The following is a 21,983-nucleotide window of genomic DNA, read 5'->3' on the forward strand; positions in this document are numbered from 1 at the left end:
AAACACCCCAAGGGGCAGCTCCTGGCTCCCACCCCTCTGCTGGGGGGTGGGGGGGGGGGTCTGGGCGGGGGGATTTGGGGGTGTGTTCTCGGTAACCACTCCCCCCCCCCCCACCCCCCCCCCCAAGGGACTTTGGCGCCTGGCGAAGGGCCCTGGGGACAAAGGGCTGTGACGCCGGGGCGGAGGGGGGGGCCCAGCGGGGACGCTGGCAGCACCTCTGGGTGTCCCCCCCACCCCGTTTTTGAGGATCCCCACCCCATCAGAGCCCCCCCCAGTCTCTCTTGTCCCATTTGCCCCCCCGCCCTCAGCCTCCCAGCACCCCCCAGCCCCCCATAACCACGCCACCAGTGTGTGTCCCCCACCACCTCAACCACCCCACCAGGATGTGTCCCCCCACCTCAACCCCCCCTTCAGGGCCCCCCCCAACCTTCCAGACCCCCCCAGCGTCTAACCCCCAATAATCCCCCCCAGTCCCCCCATATTACCCTCCAGTCCCTCCCTGCACCTCAAGACCCCTCAGAGCCCCCCACCCCCAAAAAAACCTCACAGCCACCCCGAAGACCCCCCCAATACACCTCCAGGCCCCCCCCCCCCAAAGCCTCCCACGACCCCCCAGCCCCCCTCATAACCCCCCCTCAGGACATCCCCCACCTCCCAGACGCCCCCCCAGCCCCCCAATTCCCCCCCCCCCGAACCCCCTCAGAGCCCCCCCGGGCCGCGGCCCCACCTCAGCGTCTCCTCAGCACACGGGACCGCGCCGCGGAAGGGACGGCTCCGCGCATGCGCCGGCACGCGCCGGCGTGGTTGCGTCACGCGTGCGTGCGTGCGGCGGGAAGGAGACGGTGCTGACAAGATGGCGGCGTTGGCGGCGTTGGGCCGGCGACTGCGGGAGCTGGGCCGGGCCGGGGGGTGGCGGGGGGTGCAGGTAGGGGTGAGGGGGGGGGGCCCGGGGGTGTCCTGAGGGGAGTGGGGGCAGTTTGGGGGTGGGGGGGCTCCTGGGAGAGGGAGGGGATTTGGGGGGGCTTTTGGGGAGGAGGGATTTGGGGGGGTCCTGGGGAGAGGGAGGGATTTGGGGGGGCTTTTAGGAAGGGGGGACTGGGGGGGGGGGAGCCCAGTGAGCAGGAATTGGGGGGCTCTTGGAGAGAGGCAGAGGATAATTGGGGGGGCTTGGGGAGGGGGGGCTTTTGGGAAGAGGGAATCGGGGGGCTCCTGGGGAGAGGGAGGGCGTCTGGGGGGGATTTTGGGGTGGGGGGGCTCCTGGGGAGACAGGGGGGGAATTTAGGGGGGGGGCTTTTGGGGAGAGGGAGGGGTGATTTGGGAGGGGGATTCCAGGGAGGGGGGATTTGGGGGGACCCCATGGAGAGTGAGCTGGGGGGCTCTTGGGAGAGGGAGGGGGGAATTTGGGGGAGCATTTGGGGTGGGGGGATTTGGGGGGCTCCTAGGAAGGGGGCGAATTGGGGGGGGGGGCCCTGCTAATGTGTGTGGGGGTACACGCTGCTACCTCCCCTCCCCCCCCTTTCCAGAGCTCCCCGGGAGCGCCCCTCCCCCCAAGGAGCCCCCCCACTCTGCTGAGGGCCCCCCCAAACCCGCCGAGGGGGCCCCCCCCCCCGCAGGAGCCTCCCCCCCCACTGGAGTCGACGGCCGACTTTGCCTTTGTAGAACGGCTGCTGCCCCCCACCCGCATCCCGGACCCCCCCCCGCACCCCACCTACCCCACCCCCTCGGGCTGGAGCCCCCCCAAAGGTCAGTTTTGGGGGGGGGTAACAATAACCCCCCCTTAGTTCCCCCCTTTTTTGTGTGCCCCCCCGGGGGGGTGCCGAGTCCAAATTAATGGGGGGGGGGGGGATTTGAGGGGGGGGGGCACTTTGGGGCGATGGGGGACCTACTTACCCACGGGGGGGGGAATAAAGGGGGTATTTACCCCCGATGGGGCAATTAGAGCTTATTTACCTATGGGAAGAAATGGAGGGGAGTATTTAACCGGGGGGGCATTTTTGGGGGGGGTTATTTGCCCGGGGAGGCAATTAAGGGGGATTTATTTACCCCAGGGGGCAATTAAGGGGGGTTTATTTATCCCCTGGGGGGCGATTAAAGGGGGGCTATTTACCCCCGGGGGGCAATTAAGGGGGGTTTATTTAGCTCTGTGAGAGCCATTAAGGGGGACTATTTACCCCGGGGGGGGGTACTTACCCGGGGGGGGGCAATTAAGGGGGGCTTATTTACCCCCAGGAGGGCCATTAAGGGGGGTTTATTTACCCCGGGGGGGGGACACCCAGAGTATTTACTCTCGGTAGCAGCTTTATTTGTTGCCAGGCATTATTTAAAGGGGTTTTAACCCCAAAAAGGGGGGTAACCACACTCTGGGGGGGGGGGTTTGCCTCAGGAGGGGGGTCTTTTTCCCCCAGGGGGGGTCTCCAACCGCTGCTCCCCCCCCCAGGGCCCCCCCAGCCCCTCCCTTACTTCGTCCGCCGCTCGCGGCTCCACAACCTGCCCGTTTACCCCCGGCTGCGGAAAAGCAACCGGCGCCTGACAGAGCTGCGGCATGTCGAGGGGGACATTTGGGTGAGTGGGGGGGCGTCTGGGGGGGGGCCCGGAGGAGTTTTGGGGTGCTGACACCTCCCCCCCCCCCCTTTTGCTCCATTTGCAGGCGCTGGAGCGCGAGCTGCGGGCGTTTTTGGGGGGGCGCGGGGGGAAGGAGCTGGAGGTGCAGGTGAACGAGGTGACGGGGAGCCTGCGCTTCAAGGGGCGCTGGGAGGGGGAGCTGCGGGAGTGGCTGCTGCAGAGGGGCTTCTGACACCCCGAAATACACCCGGGGGGGACCCCCGGTTCGGGAGCGGCTAAAGGGGACCCCGAAATGGCAGGGAGGGGGCTTGGGGGGGGGACACCCCCCTAAAATCGAGGGAAAGGCGGTGGCGAGGAGCGGGAGATTAAATGGAGTCGAAGGTGCTTGGGAGGGACCCCCAAAATGGGCGGGGGGGGGCTTGTGAGTGGGGGGGACCCTGAAATGGGGGGGCTGTGGGTGATCCCGAAATGGGGAGCCTGCTCACGAGCGGGGGGGCAAAATGGGGGGTGTTTGTGAACAGTGGGGGACACCAAATGGGGCGGGGGGGGCTGTTTGTGAGCAGTGGGGGACCCCGAGATGGGGAGGGGCTGTGGGTGACCCTGAAATGGGGGGGGGGGGGGGGGCTGCTCACCTGCAGTGGGGTACCCCAAAATGGGGGGGGCTGTTTGTGAGCAGTGGGGGACCCTGAAATGGGGGGGGACTCTGGGTGACCCCAAAATGGGGGGGTGGGGGGCTGTTTGAGAGCAGCAGAGACACCCCGAAATTGGGTCACAGCCCCTCGTGAGTGTCAGGGGCTCCCCAAAACGGGATGTCAGTGGGAGCGGGGGGGGACCCCGAAACGGAGTCGGAGCCCTCTGAAGTGGGCGAGGCGCCCAAAACAAGGTGTAAACCTGCTCCCGAGCGCCGGGGGACCCCAAAACGGGGTGAAAACCTCTCCGAAGTGGGAAAAGCTCCCCAAAACACGCTGTAAACCTCCTCCTGAGCACCGGGGGGGACCCCAAAACGGCATCGAACCCCCCCCAAGTGGAACAAACCCCTCTGGCGAGCCCCGAGACTCCCCCAAACCAAAAATAAATGCTGCCAGCGAGCGCTGGGGGGGCTCCTTGCAGCGCCGCTCCTTTATTTACATCCCCCCCACCCCCAAAACAGGAGGGGGGGGGCAAAAAAAAATGTACAGAAACATGTTTTTACTAAAGGGAGGGTTTAGAAAAGGGGGTGAGGGGAGGAGTTGGGGGGCCCCGGGGGTCCCCGGCTCAGCTCTGCGAGTAGTACTGGTTGTAGTTCCACGGCGTCTGGTAGCTGTAGGCGCCGTAGCCGTGCTGGGGGGACAGAGGGGGGGCCGTGAGCGTCGCCCCCACCCCGGCGCAGCCCCAGGAGCCCGGCCCGGCCCCCCCACTGACCTGGTACCAGTAGTTGTAGGCGGAGGGGTTGGAGCCCACGTCCCCCCCCGAAGCGGAGAAGTTGAGGGGACCCAAAAGCCCTGAGGCTTCGTCGGGGCGGAGGCGTTTGTCGTCGGGTTCGTCCGAGCTGGGGGGGGGGGGAGAGAAAAGGGGGGGGGGGAAAGGGGTGATTTGGGGGGGGAATTGGGGGGGAGAAAAGGGAGGGAGGAGATGGGGGGGAGAAATTGGGGGGAGAAAAGGAGGGAGGAGATGGGGGGGGAGAAAAGGGAGGGAGGAGATGGGGGGGGAGAAAAGGGAGGGAGGAGATGGGGGGGAGAAATTGGGGGGAGAAAAGGGAGGGAGGAGATGGGGGGGAGAAATTGGGGGGAGAAAAGGGAGGGAGGAGATGGGGGGGGAGAAAAGGGAGGGAGGAGATGGGGGGGAGAAATTGGGGGGAGAAAAGGGAGGGAGGAGATGGGGGGGAGAAAAGGGAGGGAGGAGATGGGGGAAGAAATTGGGGGGAGAAAAGGGAGGGAGGAGATGGGGGGGAGAAATTGGGGGGAGAAAAGGGAGGGAGGAATTGGGGGAGAAAAGGGAGGGAGGAGATGGGGGAAGAAATTGGGAGAAAAGGGAGGGAGGAGATGGGGGGAGAAATTGGGGGGAGAAAAGGAGGGAGGAGATGGGGGGGAGAAAAGGGAGGGAGGAGATGGGGGGGAGAAATTGGGGGGAGAAAAGGGAGGGAGGAGATGGGGGGGAGAAATTGGGGGGAGAAAAGGGAGGGAGGAGATGGGGGGGAGAAATTGGGGGGAGAAAAGGGAGGGAGGAGATGGGGGGGAGAAATTGGGGGGAGAAAAGGGAGGGAGGAGATGGGGGGGAGAAATTGGGGGAGAAAAGGGAGGGAGGAGATGGGGGGGAGAAATTGGGGGGAGAAAAGGGAGGGAGGAGATGGGGGGGGAGAAGCGGAGAAATTAGGGTAGGGAAGGGGAGAAAATGGTGGGGAAATGGGGGGAAGGGGAGAAATTGGTGGGAAAAGAAAAATTGGGGGGAAAAAAGGGAAAAAAATGGGGGAAAAGGAGAGAAATTGGGGGGAAAAAGGAAAAGGGGAGAAAAGGGAGGGAGGAGATGGGGAAGAAAAGGGAAGAAATTGGGAGAAATTGGGGGAAGGAAAAAATTGGGGGGAAGGGAAAAATGGGGGGAGGACAAGAAATGGGGGAGAAGTGAGAAATTAGGGGGAGAAATTGGGGGGAGGAGAATTTGGAGGGAGAATTTGGTGGAGAAAAGGAGAAATTTGGGGGGAAGGGGAGAAATGGGGAAAATTTGGAGAAACGGGGAGAAATTTGGGGGAGAAAGGTGAGAAGTTGGGGGAAAGGGGAGAAATTGGGGTGGAAAAGTTGGGGGAGAAATTAGGGAATAAGAAGGGGGAAATTGGAATAAAAGGGGTGAAATTTGGGGAATAAAAGGGGGAATTGAAGGAATTAAAAGGGAGAAATTGGAATAAAAGGGGAGAAATTGGAATAAAGGGGGAGAAATTGGAATAAAAGCGGAGAAAGTGAATAAAGGGGGAAATTGGAGGAATAAAAAGGGAGCAAATTGGAATAAAAGGGGAAATTGGGGGAATAAAAGGGGAGAAAAACGGGGATAAAGGGGAGAAAACTGGACAAATGGGAGAAAAGGGGGGGACGAAGGGGCCTCTCACCCGTTCTCGGGGGCCCTCTTGCGCGCCGCGTGCTGCTTGAGGATCTTCTGGTGCTCGTCGTAAGCCGTCAGCAGGCTGCGGGGAGCGGGGGGAGCTCAGGGGGCAGCTCGCCGGGGGGAGCGGCCCCTTTTCGGGACCACCGCGGCGGGGGGGGGGGGTTGGGGGGTGTCTTTTCCCTCCCCTGATCCCCCGACCTGTGAATGCTGGAGCCGAAATCCTCGAGGACTCGACGCGGCGCTGGGAGAAGATGACTTTGGCTTCGTCGGGGAGGGGGCTGCGCAGCGCCCGCTCGAAGCAGCTCATGGTGTTGCCTTCGTTTTGTCGGACGTCGGCCCCGAATTCCATCTCCAGGAGGTTGGCGTGGAGGCGGGCGTTGTCCTGCACCCACCGCCCCGTCAGCTTCGGGGGTCCCCGGGGTCGGGGGGGGGGTCCCGAGAGGGGTTTGGGGACCCTTAACTGGGGTTGTGGGGTCCCCAGTGGGGTTTGGAGAGTCCCCCCATGGGGTTATGGGGTCCCCAGTGGGTTTTGGGAGAGCCCCAAGGGTGCCTGGGAGATCCCAAGTGGGGTTTGGGGACCCCCAACTGGGGTTTGGGGACCCCCAAGTGGGGCTATGGGGTCCCCAGGGGGGTTTGGAGAGCCCCCCCCATAGGGTTATGGGGTCCCCAGTGGAGTTTGGAGAGTCCCAAGGGTGCCTGTGGGGTCCCAGGAGAGGTTTGGGGACCCCCAAGTGGGGCTGTGGGGTTCCCAGTGGGGTTTGGAGACCCTCCCCATGAGGTTATGGGGTCCTCAGTGGGGTTTGGAAAGTCCCAAGGGTGCCTGTGGGGTCCCAAGAGGGGTTTGGGGACCCCCAATTGGGGCTGTGGGGTCCACAGTGGGGTTTGGAGAGCCCCCGTGTGGGGCTGTGGGGTACCCAGGGGGGTTTGGAGACCCTCCCCATGAGGTTATGGGGTCCTCAGTGGGGTTTGGAGAGCCCCAAGGGTGCCTGTGGGGTCCCCAGGGGGGTTTGGGGACCCCTGAGTGGGACTGTGGGGTCCTCAGAGGGTTTTGGGAGCCCCAGTGGGGTTTGGAGAGCCCCCGAGTAGGATTTAGAGTCCCACAAGCATCCATGTGGGATTTAGGGGGCCCTGAGTGGGTTTGGGGGGCCCAGATGGTATTTAGGGGGCCCTGAGTGGGTTTGGGGGCACCTGAGATGGATTTATGGAGCCCTCGTGGGGTTTGTGGGGCCCCCAAGAGGGATTTATAAGGGCCCAAGTGGGGTTACAGAGCCCCCAAGGGGTTTTCTGGGCTTCCACGAGGGGTCTATAGAGCCCCAAATGGGGTTTGTGGGGTTTAAGGTGGGGGGACAGAGCCCCAGAAGGGGTTTGTGGGTCCCCAAATGGGGTTTGTAGGGTTCAAAGTGGGGTGACAGAGCCCCAGAAGGAGCTTGTGGGTCCCCAAATGGGGTTTGTGGGTCTCCAAATGGGGTCTGTGGGGTTTGTGGGTCCCCAAAAGGCATTTGTGGGTCCCCAAAAGGCATTTGGGGTTCGAAGTGGGGCGACAGAGCCCCAGAAGGGGCTTGTGGGTCCCTAAAAGGGGTTTGTGGGTCCCCAAAAGGCATTTGTGGGGTTCAAAGTGGGTGACAGAGCCCCAGAAGGGGTTTGTGGGTCCCTAAAAGGGGTTTGTGGGTCCCCAAAAGGCATTTGTGGGGTTCAAAGTGGGGCGACAGAGCCCAGAAGGGGTCATGAGTCCCTCAAAGGCTCTCACGGGTCCCCGAAAAGGGGTTTCCAGCACCTCCAGGGCCCAACCACGAGCCCTCCAGCTCCCCCAGACCACATCGAAGCGATGACGAGGTTTAGAGGGAGCCGAAATCCCACCCCACAACCCCAGATCGAGCCGTGGTGGGGCGGGGGACGGGGACCCGCCGCCCTCTCCCCACCCCTCCCCGCTCATTACTCGCCCTAAACGAGCTATTTTTCCCTCACCGGATCTTTTTCCAGGGCTTCCACCAGCACCTTGCGAGCTTTGCCGAGGTTTTTCTGCACCTTGCAGGCTTGCCGAGCCAATTTGACGGCGTAGAAGGAGGCGAGGGGCAGCCCCTCGTTGGCGCGCATGGCTTCCAGCAGCAGCGCCTCCGCCTCCTCCAGGTTGCCCTGCCGGCGCTCCAGGCTGACGCGGCGCAGCCGCACCATGGCCAAACCCGGCACCACCTCCTCGAAACAGCGGAGGATGCGCCGCGCTTCGTCCAGGTTGCCTGGAGAGGGTAAGAGGTATAAGCGGGGTGGGTTTTGGCGGGGTCCTTGGGGTGGTTTTGGGGGTCCCCGGGGCGGTTACAGGGGTTCCTGGGGCAGTTATGAGTGTCCCCAGAGGGGTTACGGGGGTCCCCAGAGGGGTTATGGGGGTCCCCAGAGGGGTTATGGGGGTCCCCAGGTGGTTACAGGGGTTCCTGGGGCAGTTATGAGGGTCCCCAGAGGGGTTATGGGGGTCCCCAGAGGGGTTATGGGGGTCCCCGGGTGGTTACAGGGGTTCCTGGGGCAGTTATGAGTGTCCCCAGAGGGGTTATGGGGGTCCCCGGGTGGTTACAGGGGTTCCTGGGGCAGTTATGAGGGTCCCCAGAGGGGTTACGGGGGTCTCCAGAGGGGTTATGGGGGTCCCCAGAGGGGTTACGGGGGTTTCTGGGGCAGTTATGAGGGTCCCCAGAGGGGTTACGGGGGTCCCCAGAGGGGTTATGGGGGTCCCCAGAGGGGTTACGGGGGTCCCTGGGGTGGTTATGGGGGTCCCCGGGTTGTTACAGGGGTTCCTGGGGCAGTTATGAGGGTCCCCAGAGGGGTTACGGGGGTCCCCAGAGGGGTTATGGGGGTCCCCGGGTTGTTACAGGGGTTCCTGGGGCAGTTATGAGTGTCCCCAGAGGGGTTATGGGGGTCCCCAGAGGGGTTATGGGGGTCCCCGGGTGGTTACAGGGGTTCCTGGGGCAGTTATGAGGGTCCCCAGAGGGGTTACGGGGGTCCCCAGAGGGGTTATGGGGGTCCCCAGAGGGGTTATGGGGGTCCCCGGGTGGTTACAGGGGTTCCTGGGGCAGTTATGAGGGTCCCCAGAGGGGTTATGGGGGTCCCCAGAGGGGTTATGGGGGTCCCCGGGTTGTTACAGGGGTTCCTGGGGCAGTTATGAGGGTCCCCAGAGGGGTTACGGGGGTCGCCAGAGGGGTTACGGGGGTCCCTGGGGTGGTTTTGGGGGTCCCCGGGGCAGTTACAAGGGTCCCCGGGTGGTTACAGGGGTCCCTGGGGAAGTTACGGGTGATCCTGGGGCAGTTATGGGGATCCCTAGAGTGGTTCAGGGGTTCCTGGGGTGGTTATGGGGGTCCCTGGGGCAGTTATGGGGTCCCCAGGGTGGTTACAGGGGTCCCCGGGGCAGTTATGGGGGTCCCCAGGGTGGTTACGGGGATCCCTGGAGTGGTTACAGGGGTTCCTGGGGTGGTTATCGGGGTCCCCAGGGTGGCTATGGGGGTCCCTGGGGGAGGCTATGGGGGTCCCCGGGGTGGCTATGGGGGTCCCTGGGGGAGGTTATGGGGGTCCCCAGGGTGGCTATGGGGGTCCTGGGGGGGGTTATGGGGGTCCCAGAGGGAGTTACAGGAGTCCTCGGGAGGGTTATGAGGGTCCCTGGGGGGATTATGGGGGTCCCGGGGGGGGGATTATGGGGGTCAAGGTGGAGTGGGTTTGGGGTGAAATGTGGCCCCTCTGCCAGAAAACAGAGCATTTTTGGGGTGGAATTCCAACGTTTTGGCCCAAAAAAGGAGGGGTTTGGGGTGAGATGCAACACCGCCACCCAAAACCAGCACATTTTGGGGTAAAACGCAGCGTCTCAGCCTGAAAAAGGAGGATTTATGGACAAAATGTGACAACTGAGCCCCAAAATGGAGCGTTTTGGGGTGAAACGCAGCCATTTGGCCTGAAAATGGAGCGTTTTGGGGCAAACTGCGTCTTCTCTGCCCCAAAATAAAAGAATTTTGGGGTGAAATTTGACATCTCAGCCCAAAACTGGAACGTTTAGGAGGAGAATGTGGCGCGTCAGCCTGAAAATGGAGCATTTTGGGCCAAAAAGCAGCATCTTGGCCCAAAAATGGAGCATTATGGGAAGAAACACGTCATCTCAGCCCCCAAAAATGGGTGATTTGAGGTGAAATGTGGTGTTTCAGCCTTAAAATGGAGCATTTTGGTGCAAAATGAGTCTCGTCCACCCCAAAATGGAAGCATTTCGGGGTGAAATTTGACATCTCAGCCACAAAAAAGGAGCGTTTTGGGGTGAAATGCAGCCGTTTGGCCTGAAAATTGAGCATTTTGGGGCAAACTGCGTCTCGTCCACCCCAAAACAAAAGAATTTTGGGGTGAAATTTGACATCTCGGCCCCAAACTGGAACGTTTAGGAGGAAAATGTGGCGTCTCAGCACAAAAACGGAACATTTTGGGTCAAAAAGCAGCATCTCGACCTAAAAATGGAATGTTTTTGGATGAAATACATCATCTCAGGCCCCAAAACGGAGCGTTTTGGGGCAAAATGAGTCTCGTCCACCCCAAATGGAAGTATTTTGGGGTGAAATTTGATGTCTCATCCAAAAACTGGAGCATTTTGGAGAGAAATGTGATGTCTCAGCTCAAAACCGGAGAATTTTGGAGAGAAATGTGGTGTCTCAGTGCAAAACTGGAACATTTAGGAGCAAAACGTGGCGTCTGAGCCCAAAACCGAAGCGTTTTGGGAAGAAACACGTCATCTCTGTCCCCAAAAATGGGTGATTTGAGGTGAAATGTGGTGTTTCAGCCTTAAAATGGAGCATTTTGGTGCAAAATGAGTCTCGTCCACCCCAAAATGGAAGCATTTTGGGGTGAAATTTGACATCTCAGCTGCAAAAAAGGAGCGTTTTGGGGTGAAATGCAGCCATTTGGCCTGAAAATTGAGCATTTTGGGGCAAACTGCGTCTCGTCCACCCCAAAACAAAAGAATTTTGGGGTGAAATTTGACATCTCGGCCCCAAACTGGAATGTTTAGGAGGAAAATGTGGCGTCTCAGCACAAAAACGGAACATTTTGGGTCAAAAAGCAGCATCTCGACCTAAAAATGGAATGTTTTTGGATGAAATACCTCATCTCAGGCCCCAAAACGGAGCGTTTTGGGGCAAAATGAGTCTCGTCCACCCCAAATGGAAGTATTTTGGGGTGAAATTTGATGTCTCATCCAAAAACTGGAGCATTTTGGAGAGAAATGTGATGTCTCAGCTCAAAACTGGAGCATTTTGGAGAGAAATGTGATGTCTCAGCGCAAAACTGGAACATTTAGGAGCAAAATGTGATGTCTCATCCAAAAACTGGAGCATTTTGGAGAGAAATGTGATGTCTCAGCGCAAAACTGGAACATTTAGGAGCAAAATGTGGTGTCCGAGCCCAAAACCAGAGCATTTTGGGGCAAAAAGCAGCATCTCAGCCCAAAAAATGGAGCGTTTTGGTGCGAAACGCCACATCTTCCCTCAAAACCGGGAGCGTTCCATGAGGAGAACATGGCGCCATTTTGGCGCCAGCCGTGCCCCCCCCCCCCCCCCCCCGAAAAGCGCCATTTTTGATCCCGCCGCCCCCCCAAACCGCTCCGTTTCGGGGCTCCCTCACCTTGTTTCTCCTCAAAAGCCGCCCAGAGGAGGTGGATGTTGGGTTTTCGGGGCAGGTGGTAACCGCAGGCTCGCTGAAAAACGCTCCTGGCCCCCGTCACCGTGTGGTTTTCCAGGTATTTGGTGTACTGTAAGGGGGGGGGGGGGGGGGGGGAAACACCCCCAAAAAAAGCCCAAAAAAAAAGAGGTGGAAAAGAGGGGGACGGACAGACGGACGCGTGAGCGTTGCCCCCCCTGCCCGGCCGGGCGGGGATGCGCTGAGTCGGGTGGGGGGCACTCACGTTAAGACCCCTCTCTTCCGAATTTCCTGCGCCCTCTTAGGCGGGGGGAGGTGCCGCGGGCGGGGGGGGCCGAGGCAGCGGGAGTTAAAGAAAAACGGGTGTTAGAGAAGTGGTTTTGAGGAGGAAGAAGTAAAAATAATAATAATAATAATAAAAATCAAGTTAAAAGCAGCCCCCGGCATCTGTCGGGGGAGGGGGTAAAAATAAGCCCCCAAACCCAGCGGGTCCTTTATGAGGGGAGGGGTTGGGGGGGGGTTTGAGGGGTTTTGGGATGGGTTTTTTGGGGGGGTTGAGATGGTTTTTTGGGGGTTTGAGACGGTTTTTTGGGGGTTTGGGACGGTTTTGGGGGTTTTGAGATGGGTTTTTGGGGGGTTAGAGATGGGTTTTTGGGGGGTTAGAGATGGGTTTTTAGGGGTTTTTGAGAAGGTTTTTTTGGGATGGGTTTTTTGGGGGGTTTGAGATGGTTTTTTGGGGGTTTGAGATGGTTTTTTGGGGGTTTTGAGATGGGTTTTGGGGGGCTCAAGATGGGTTTTTTGGGGGTTAGAGATGGGTTTGGGGCTTTTTGAGAAGGTTTTTTGGGGGTTTGGGATGGGTTTTTTGGGGGGTTTGAGATGGATTTTTGGGGTTTTTGAGATGGATTTTTGGGGTTTTTGAGATGGATTTTTGGGGTTTTTGAGATGGATTTTTGGGGTTTTTGAGATGGATTTTTGGGGTTTGAGACGGATTTTTTGGGGGTTTGAGATGGATTTTTGGGGTTTTTGAGATGGATTTTTTTGGGGTTTGAGATGGATTTTTGGGGTTTTTGACATGGATTTTTGTGGGGTTTAAGACTGTTTTTTGGGGGGTTTGGAGATGGGTTTTGGGGGGTTTTTGAGACGGGTTTTGGGGGGTTTTTGAGACGGGTTTTGGGGGGTTTTTGAGAGGGGTTTTGGGATGGATTTTGGGGGTTTTTGAGAGGGATTTTTGAGGTTTTTGGGATGGGTTTTGGAGGGTTTAGGACAGGTTTTGGGGTTTTTGAGACAGGTTTTTGGGGGGTTTTGAGACGGTGTTTTTGGGGGGTTTTGAGACGGTGTTTTTGGGGGGTTTTGAGACGGTGTTTTTGGGATAGGTTTTTTGGGGTTTGGGTCAGGGGTTTTGGGTTTTGGGGTTTTCTGAGACTGGGTTTTCAGTTTTTAGGCTGGAGTTTTTGGTTCTTGGGACAGATTTTGGGGTTTTTTTGGAGAGGTTTTTTGGGTTCTGCAATGTTTTTTTGGGGGTTTTGGGATGGGCTTTTTGGGTTTTAGGATGGGGTTTTCGGGTTTTGGGTTTTTTTTGGAGAGGATTTTTGGGTTCTGAGACAGGTTTTTTGGGGTTTTGAGACGGGCTTTTTGGGGTTCTGGGACGGGCTTTTTGGAGTTTGAAATGGGGCTTTTGCGATGAGGTTTTTGGGTTTCGAGATGGTTTTTGGGGTTTCAGGACGGTTTTGGGGTTTTGGAATGAGAATTTTGGGGCTTTGAGATGGGTTTCTGGGGTTTTGGGACTGGGTTTTTGGGTTTTGAGACGAGTTTTTTGTGTTCTAAGACAGGTTATTTGGTTTTTGAAATGGGTTTTTGAGATGGGATTTGGGGGTTTTGAGACTGGTTATTTTGGGGGTTTGAAACTGGGATTTTGGGACGGGTTTTTTGGGGGGTTTTGAGACAGTGTTTTTGGTTTTAGGAACTGAGTTTTTTTGGTTTTTGAGATGGGTTTTGGGACGGGTTTTTGGGGGTTTTGAGACATCATTTTTTTTTGTTTTTTTCTGGGGTTTGAGACGAGATTTTTTTGGGGGGTTTTGAGACGAGATTTTTTTGGGGGGTTTTGAGACGAGATCTTTTTGGGGGGTTTTGAGACGAGATCTTTTTGGGGGGTTTTGAGACAGGTATTTTGGGGTTTGAGACAGGTATTTTGGGGGTTTGAGACAGGTATTTTGGGGGTTTGAGACAGGTATTTTGGGGTTTTGAGACAGGTATTTTGGGGTTTTGAGACAGGTATTTTGGGACGGGGGGAATCCAGCTGTGGGAAAAGAGGGTGGGGGGACGGGGCGGGGGGGACGGGACCGTCGCGAGGGCCTCACCTTGATCCAAAACTCCTCGTAGAGGGCGCAGGCGATGACGCAGCGTTCGAAGAGGACGATGGTGCGCTCGTGCGAGCCGGCCGCCATTTCGTAATCCAGATAATCCCGCCAATTCCGCAGCTGAGCCCTTTCCAGCGGTTTCACGTGGAAATAGGGACGCTTGATCTGCCGGGAAAATTGGGGCGCAGGGGTGAAAAAGGGGGTTTTAAGGTGGTTTTAGGTGGGGTTTTGGGGGGTTTGTGGCGATACCGGGGCGATCGATCCAACCCTACGTACCCCGTCCTCGAAATTCCAGCGTTTGCTGACTTCTGCCTCGTTTTGAGCGTAGATTTGTTGCCGCATGGAGATCACCAGCTCCCGGATTTTTTCCTGGTCTAAATCCTCCTGGGAATGAAACGGGATGCAGGTAGGAAACTGCGGGGGTCCCCAGAGACCCCCCTACCCCCACTTTTGGGGGCCTACCTGGGCATCAGCCGCCGCCGCCGCCGCTTTCCCCTCCACACCGGGGGGCAGATCCTCTCCCGGCGGCGCTTCCGACCCTTCCGGCTCCGGGGGTTTGGGCACGGGGTCGGTGGCCAGCTTGGACTGGACCCACAGGAGCTCCTCTGGGGACAAGATGTCCTTCGGGGGGTTGTGGAGGACGTGCTCCTTGAACCTGGAGGGGGGAAACACACGCCGAGCCCGGCGGTCCCGGCACAGGGAACGGTCACCGTTGGGCTGCCCCGGTACTCCCCTGGGGATATTTCATTCCCCCCGGTACTTCCCTGGGGGTATTTCATTCCCCCCGGTATTTCCCTGGGGGTATTTCATTCCCCCCGGTACTTCCCTGGGGGTATTTCATTCCCCCCGGTACTTCCCTGGGGGTATTTTATTCCCCCCGGTACTTCCCTGGGGGTATTTCATTCCCCCCGGTATTTCCCTGGGGGTATTTCATTCCCCCCGGTATTTCCCTGGGGGTATTTCATTCCCCCCGGTATTTCCCTGGGGATATTTTATTCCCCCCGGTACTTCCCTGGGGATATTTTATTCCCCCCGGTACTTCCCTGGGGATATTTTATTCCCCCCGGTATTTCCCTGGGGGTATTTTATTCCCCCCGGTACTTCCCTGGGGGTATTTTATTCCCCCCGGTACTTCCCTGGGGGTATTTCATTCCCCCCGGTATTTCCCTGGGGATATTTTATTCCCCCCGGTACTTCCCTGGGGATATTTTATTCCCCCCGGTATTTCCCTGGGGGTATTTTATTCCCCCCGGTATTTCCCTGGGGGTATTTTATTCCCCCCGGTACTTCCCTGGGGATATTTTATTCCCCCCGGTATTTCCCTGGGGGTATTTTATTCCCCCCGGTACTTCCCTGGGGGTATTTTATTCCCCCCGGTACTTCCCTGGGGGTATTTCATTCCCCCCGGTATTTCCCTGGGGATATTTTATTCCCCCCGGTATTTCCCTGGGGGTATTTTATTCCCCCCGGTACTTCCCTGGGGGTATTTTATTCCCCCCGGTACTTCCCTGGGGGTATTTCATTCCCCCCGGTATTTCCCTGGGGGTATTTTATTCCCCCCGGTACTTCCCTGGGGGTATTTCATTCCCCCCGGTATTTCCCTGGGGATATTTTATTCCCCCCGGTACTTCCCTGGGGGTATTTCATTCCCCCCGGTATTTCCCTGGGGATATTTTATTCCCCCCGGTACTTCCCTGGGGATATTTTATTCCCCCCGGTACTTCCCTGGGGATATTTTATTCCCCCCGGTATTTCCCTGGGGGTATTTTATTCCCCCCGGTACTTCCCTGGGGGTATTTTATTCCCCCCGGTACTTCCCTGGGGGTATTTTATTCCCCCCGGTACTTCCCTGGGGGTATTTTATTCCCCCCGGTACTTCCCTGGGGGTATTTTATTCCCCCCGGTACTTCCCTGGGGATATTTTATTCCCCCCGGTACTTCCCTGGGGGTATTTTATTCCCCCCGGTACTTCCCTGGGGGTATTTTATTCCCCCCGGTACTTCCCTGGGGATATTTTATTCCCCCCGGTATTTCCCTGGGGATATTTTATTCCCCCCGGTACTTCCCTGGGGATATTTTATTCCCCCCGGTACTTCCCTGGGGATATTTTATTCCCCCCGGTACTTCCCTGGGGGTATTTTATTCCCCCCGGTACTTCCCTGGGGGTATTTTATTCCCCCCGGTATTTCCCTGGGGGTATTTTATTCCCCCCGGTACTTCCCTGGGGATATTTTATTCCCCCCGGTATTTCCCTGGGGGTATTTTATTCCCCCCGGTACTTCCCTGGGGGTATTTTATTCCCCCCGGTACTTCCCTGGGGGTATTTTATTCCCCCCGGTACTTCCCTGGGGGTATTTTATTCCCCCCGGTACTTCCCTGGGGGTATTTTATTCCCCCCGGTATTTCCCTGGGGGTATTTTATTCCCCCCGGTACTTCCCTGGGGATATTTTATTCCCCCCGGTACTTCCCTGGGGATATTTTATTCCCCCCGGTACTTCCCTGGGGGTATTTTATTCCCCCCGGTATTTCCCTGGGGGTATTTCATTCCCCCCGGTATTTCCCTGGGGGTATTTCATTCCCCCCGGTACTTCCCTGGGGGTATTTTATTCCCCCCGGTATTTCCCTGGGGGTATTTTATTCCCCCCGGTACTTCCCTGGGGGTATTTTATTCCCCCCGGTACTTCCCTGGGGGTATTTTATTCCCCCCGGTATTTCCCTGGGGGTATTTCATTCCCCCCGGTATTTCCCTGGGGGTATTTTATTCCCCCCGGTATTTCCCTGGGGGTATTTCATTCCCCCCGGTATTTCCCTGGGGATATTTCATTCCCCCCGGTACTTCCCTGGGGATATTTCATTCCCCCCGGTACTTCCCTGGGGGTATTTTATTCCCCCCGGTATTTCCCTGGGGGTATTTCATTCCCCCCGGTACTTCCCTGGGGATATTTCATTCCCCCCGGTACTTCCCTGGGGATATTTCATTCCCCCCGGTACTTCCCTGGGGATATTTCATTCCCCCCGGTACTTCCCTGGGGATATTTCATTCCCCCCGGTACTTCCCTGGGGATATTTCATTCCCCCCGGTACTTCCCTGGGGATATTTCATTCCCCCCGGTATTTCCCTGGGGATATTTCATTCCCCCCGGTACTTCCCTGGGGATATTTCATTCCCCCCGGTACTTCCCTGGGGGTATTTTATTCCCCCCGGTATTTCCCTGGGGGTATTTCATTCCCCCCGGTACTTCCCTGGGGATATTTCATTCCCCCCGGTACTTCCCTGGGGATATTTCATTCCCCCCGGTACTTCCCTGGGGGTATTTTATTCCGCCAGGTACTTCCCTGGGGGTATTTTATTCCCCCCGGTACTTCCCTGGGGATATTTTATTCCCCCCGGTACTTCCCTGGGGATATTTCATTCCCCCCGGTACTTCCCTGGGGATATTTCATTCCCCCCGGTACTTCCCTGGGGATATTTCATTCCCCCCGGTACTTCCCTGGGGGTATTTTATTCCGCCAGGTACTTCCCTGGGGATATTTTATTCCCCCCGGTACTTCCCTGGGGATATTTTATTCCCCCCGGTACTTCCCTGGGGGTATTTTATTCCCCCCGGTATTTCCCTGGGGGTATTTTATTCCCCCCGGTACTTCCCTGGGGGTATTTTATTCCCCCCGGTATTTCCCTGGGGGTATTTTATTCCCCCCGGTACTTCCCTGGGGGTATTTTATTCCGCCAGGTACTTCCCTGGGGATATTTTATTCCCCCCGGTACTTCCCTGGGGATATTTTATTCCCCCCGGTACTTCCCTGGGGGTATTTTATTCCCCCCGGTATTTCCCTGGGGATATTTTATTCCCCCCGGTACTTCCCTGGGGATATTTTATTCCCCCCGGTACTTCCCTGGGGGTATTTTATTCCCCCCGGTACTTCCCTGGGGGTATTTTATTCCCCCCGGTACTTCCCTGGGGGTATTTTATTCCCCCCGGTATTTCCCTGGGGATATTTTATTCCCCCCGGTACTTCCCTGGGGGTATTTTATTCCGCCAGGTATTTTCCACGGGGTTATTTTACTTCCTGAGTATTTTCCTTGGGGATATTTTATTGCCACAACTATTTTCACAGGGTTATTTTACCCCCAGCTATTTTCCCTGCGGATATTTTACTTCCTGAGTATTTTCCATGAGCATATTTTATTGCCACAAGTATTTTCTGTGGGGATATTTTATTCCCCCAGGATTTTCCATGGGGGTATTTTACCCCCAGCTATTTTCTGTGGGGATATTTTGCCCCCCCTGAGTATTTTCACAGGGGATATTTTATTGCCACAACTATTTCCTGGGGATATTTTACCCACAGGTATTTTCCAAGGGGATATTTTACTCCCTGATTATTTTCCCTGGGGATATTTTACTTCCTGAGTATTTTCCATGGGGATATTTTATTGCTACAAGTATTTTCCGTGGGGATATTCCACCCCCGGGGCCATTTCCCGTGGGGATATTCCACCCCCGGGGCCATTTCCCGTGGGGATATTCCACCCCCGGGGCCATTTCCCGTGGGGATATTCCGCCCCCCGGGCATTTTATTACCCCCGGGTGCATTTTCCGCGCGGGAGGGGGTTACGTACTTCTCCCAGTGATGGTTGTAGAGCTGCGTGGGCATGGAGAGGACGCGGTCGTAGATGCCGGTGACGGCTCGCAGGTCTCCCTGTTCCCGTTCCCACTCCACGTAGAGCTCCCACAATTTATCCGAGCGGAAATCCATGCCGGCTGCCGCCACCGCCGCCTCGAAAACGCTGACGGAGAGAGACGGGGAGGTGACACGGGAGCCGCCATCGCCGGAGCCGCCCGACGCCTCGTCCGGGACTTACCCGCGGATTTTTTGGATGGATTCGGGAAGATTCATGTCCAGGGTGGTTTGGAGGTAGGAGATGTAGTGGATCCACAGGTCCATGCTGAGGGGGATGGACTGAAGCCCTCGTTCAAACACCTGCCCCGGCGGGGGGACACACACCGAGCGTCACCCGGCGGCCCCGGGGAGCCGCGAGGGGTCGGGGTGCCCGGCCCAGCGCCCAAAACGGGGGGAAACCACCCAAAACGGCTGGGAACGGGGGTGGGAACAACAGGCGGCGGGCCAAAATGGGGAGGAAACGCTTTTTGGGTGGGAAAGCGGTGGGGAAATGGGGTGGAGGTGCCCCCCAAAATGGCACGGGGACCCCCAAAACACCCCTTGTCTGTCCCCAAACAGGGGGGTGACACCCAAAAATGGCAGAGGGACCCCCCAAAACACCCCTTGCCTGTCCCCAAACAGGGGGGTGACACCCCAAAACGGCACGGGGAACCCCAAAACACCCCTAACTGCCCACCAAACAAGGGGGTGACCCCAAAACTGGCGTGGGGGCCCCCCACCCCGCACCTCCTCGGCCTCCCGTCTGCAGTCGAAGCGACGCTCCATGTCGGCGTATTTCTTCCAGTAGCCGTAGCAGTAGGGGTAGTGGGCGAAGAAGGCGTCGAAGGCTTTGCGGGCGGCAAAGAGGTGGTTCTGCAGCGGGTTTTGGGGGAAAACCAGGCAGTTTTGTGACAAAAAGAACAGCAGTTGAGAGTAAAGGGTCCTCTAATAACCTACTTCTTATTTGCGGTCGATAATTACGCGGGAGGAATCGCCTCCGTCACAAAAAAGCCAGCCCTGGGCAGTGGAGGATTCCACGTGGTTTGTGCCAGGGTGAGTCTTAATTAGGGTTTTAACGAGGCTGGCGGCTTAAGATGGGTTTTAACGAAGGTTTTGGCGGGAGCAGCAGCTCAGGACAAGTTTTAACAAGGGTTTTAATGGGACCAGAAGATCAAAGCAAGTTTTAACGAAAGTTTTAACATGATGAGCAGCTAAACTTGAGTTTTAACACAGGTTTTAACGGGGCTGGGGGATTGGGGCCAGTTTTAGGTCCGGTTTTAACGGGGCTGGGGGATTGGGGCCAGTTTTAGGTCCGGTTTTAATGGGCCTGGGGGATCAGGGCCAGTTTTAAGTCTGGTTTAAACAGCGCCAGAGGATCGGGGCCAGTTTTAGGTGTGGTTTAAACGGGGCCAGGGGATTGGGACCAGTTTAATTCCAGTTTCAACAGGACTAGGGATCAGGGCCAGTTTTAGGTCTGGTTTAAAGGATCTAGGGGATCGGTACCAGTTTTAGCTCTGGTTTAAACGGGGCCGGGGGCTCGGGGCCAGTTTTAGATCTGGTTTTAACTGGGCTGGAGGATCGGGGAGAGCTCTAATTCCAGTTATAACGGGGCCAGGGCATTGGGGTGAGTTTTAATTCCAGTTTTAACGGGGCCGGGGGCTCGGGGCCCGTTTTAGATCGGGTTTTAACGGGGCCAGAGGATCGGGGAGAGCTTTAATTCCAGTTATAACGGGGCCAGGGCATTGGGGTGAGTTTTAATTCTGGTTTTAACGGGGCCAGAGGATCGGGGAGAGCTTTAATTCCAGTTATAACGGGGCCAGGGCATTGGGGTGAGTTTTAATTCTGGTTTTAACGGGGCCAGAGGATCGGGGAGAGCTTTAATTCCAGTTATAACGGGGCCAGGGCACTAGGGTGAGTTTTAATTCCGGTTTTAACGGGGCCGGGGGCTCGGGGCCAGTTTTAGGTCTGGTTTTAACGGGCCGGCACGCCCTAACGATGGCTTGAATTACCTCTTGCTCGACGTACTGCAGGAGCTCGGTCCAGGCGGTGAAGTCGTGGGGGTTGCTGCGCGCCGCGTGCCAGAACTTCTCGAAGTCGAGGGGGTAGGTGAGGGTGGGCTCCTCCGCGGGGGGCTCGGGCTCCCGGGGGGGCGGGGGCTCCTCCGGCGCGGCCGGGGGGGGCTCCTCGGGCTCGGGGGGAGGGGCGGCGGCACCGTTGCAGCTCTGTGGGATGGGGGGGGGGCACGGCAGCGTCGCTGTGGTTCTTCTTCGCCTCCTCTTCCTCGGCGGGGGTGGGGGGCGGCAGCTCTGCTGCGGGGGCTGGGGGGAGGGGGACGGACACACGGACGATGGCGCGCTGTTAACGCTGGGTGCCCTCGCGCCGGGGGTCCCGGCAGTCCCGGTGCCCCCCCCAAGCTCTGCCCCTTCCCATAGACCCCACAGCCCCCCCATTAATCCCCAGTTCCCCCACAGCATCCCAGGCCTCCTCCCCACCCCCAGACCTGCCCCACAGCCCCCTCCCCAAATCCCCTCAGGCCTCCCACCCCACAGCCTCCCCCTCCCATTAATCCCCAGTCCCCCCCCCCCAATAAGTGCCTCCTGCCCAGACCTGCCCCACAGTCCCCTCTTCTCTGCCCCACAGCTCCCCCCATTAGCCCCCAGTTCCCCCCAACGAGTCCCATCTGCCCCATAGACCCCTCCCCACCTCGCCCCCACCCTAAATCCCCTCAGGCCCCCTGCCCCATAGCCGCCTCCCTCTCAAATCCCCTCAGGCCCCCTGCCCCATAGCCGCCCCCCTCCTTAATCAGCCCCCAGTCCCCTACAAGTCCCATCCGCCCCCAGACCTGCCCCACAGCTCCCTCCTCAACCCCACAGGGCCCCTCCCCGCCCCCTCCCCTCAGGACCCCCACCCCATAGCCTACCTCCTCCCTAATTAATGCCCAGTTCCCCCTCAAGTCCCACCTGCCCCCAGACCTGCCCCACAGCCCCCTCCTCAGCCCCACAAACACCCCCCCGCCAACTCTCCTCAGGCCCCCCCACCCCATTGCCTCCCCTTCCCATTAATCACCAGTTCCCCCCACAAGTCCCATCCACCCCAGACCTGCCCCACAGCCCCCTCCCCCACGCCCCAAATCCCCCCGCTTTACCCCACCCCCGCTCAGGCCCTCTCTCTCGCCCTGGGGCTCACCGGGAGGGCCGGTACCGCCGTCCCCGCCGTCCCCCAGCGCCCCCTCGGCCCCGCCGCGCCCGGGGCTGGCCGGAGCCTCCGGCCCCTCCGCCGCCATTTCGCCGCGCCGCCACCCGCACCGCGCATGCGCAGCGCCGGGAGCCCGGATGGAGAAACCAGCGAGGGGGCGGCGGCGGGCCAGAGCGGCGACGCGGGAGCGGTGCAGCGCGCACCATAGACACGCGGCAGCGCGCTAGAGGCACTTCCGGTTTCGCTTCCAAAGCCATAGAGGGCGGGAAGAGAGGCCAGAGCGGCCCGGAGGACCCGCGACAACCAAAGAGACTTTGAGGGGGGAGAAACCAGTACGAGGGCCTCTTGAACAACCATAAAGACACTGGGGGAAGACAGACCAGAGCGGCCAACTGGCTTTTGAACAACCATAGAGGAACGACCCCCATTGGGCAACTGTAGAGAGAGTGTGACTGGCCTAGAGCGGCCAACCACCACCTTGACCAATG

General features: G+C 58.3%; 2 protein-coding genes across 2 annotated transcripts; one reads left to right on the forward strand and one right to left on the reverse strand.

Annotated features, from left to right (window-relative positions):
• The first annotated feature begins 793 nt into the window (after positions 1 to 793).
• On the forward strand, positions 794 to 2,920 carry MRPL49 (mitochondrial ribosomal protein L49). Its single transcript, XM_075076656.1, has 4 exons — positions 794 to 925; positions 1,524 to 1,743; positions 2,438 to 2,562; positions 2,648 to 2,920. Exons 1-4 carry the CDS (start codon positions 854 to 856, stop codon positions 2,792 to 2,794), a joined length of 564 nt encoding a protein of 187 aa, XP_074932757.1. The 5' UTR covers positions 794 to 853; the 3' UTR covers positions 2,795 to 2,920.
• Positions 2,921 to 3,663: 743 nt separating this feature from the next.
• LOC142049185 (pre-mRNA-processing factor 39-like) lies at positions 3,664 to 21,767 on the reverse strand. Its single transcript, XM_075076655.1, is given in 16 exon segments — positions 3,664 to 3,882; positions 3,964 to 4,090; positions 5,639 to 5,713; positions 5,833 to 5,863; positions 5,866 to 6,016; positions 7,600 to 7,868; positions 11,266 to 11,392; positions 13,638 to 13,802; positions 13,914 to 14,021; positions 14,100 to 14,292; positions 18,260 to 18,427; positions 18,503 to 18,621; positions 19,048 to 19,173; positions 20,310 to 20,477; positions 20,480 to 20,618; positions 21,487 to 21,767. Coding segments are annotated over 16 exon segments (2,298 nt in total). The 5' UTR covers positions 21,753 to 21,767; the 3' UTR covers positions 3,664 to 3,816.
• Positions 21,768 to 21,983: the final 216 nt, after the last annotated feature.

The sequence above is a fragment of the Phalacrocorax aristotelis genome, chromosome 33 (assembly GCF_949628215.1).
Source record: "Phalacrocorax aristotelis chromosome 33, bGulAri2.1, whole genome shotgun sequence".
Lineage (NCBI taxonomy): Eukaryota > Metazoa > Chordata > Aves > Suliformes > Phalacrocoracidae > Phalacrocorax > Phalacrocorax aristotelis.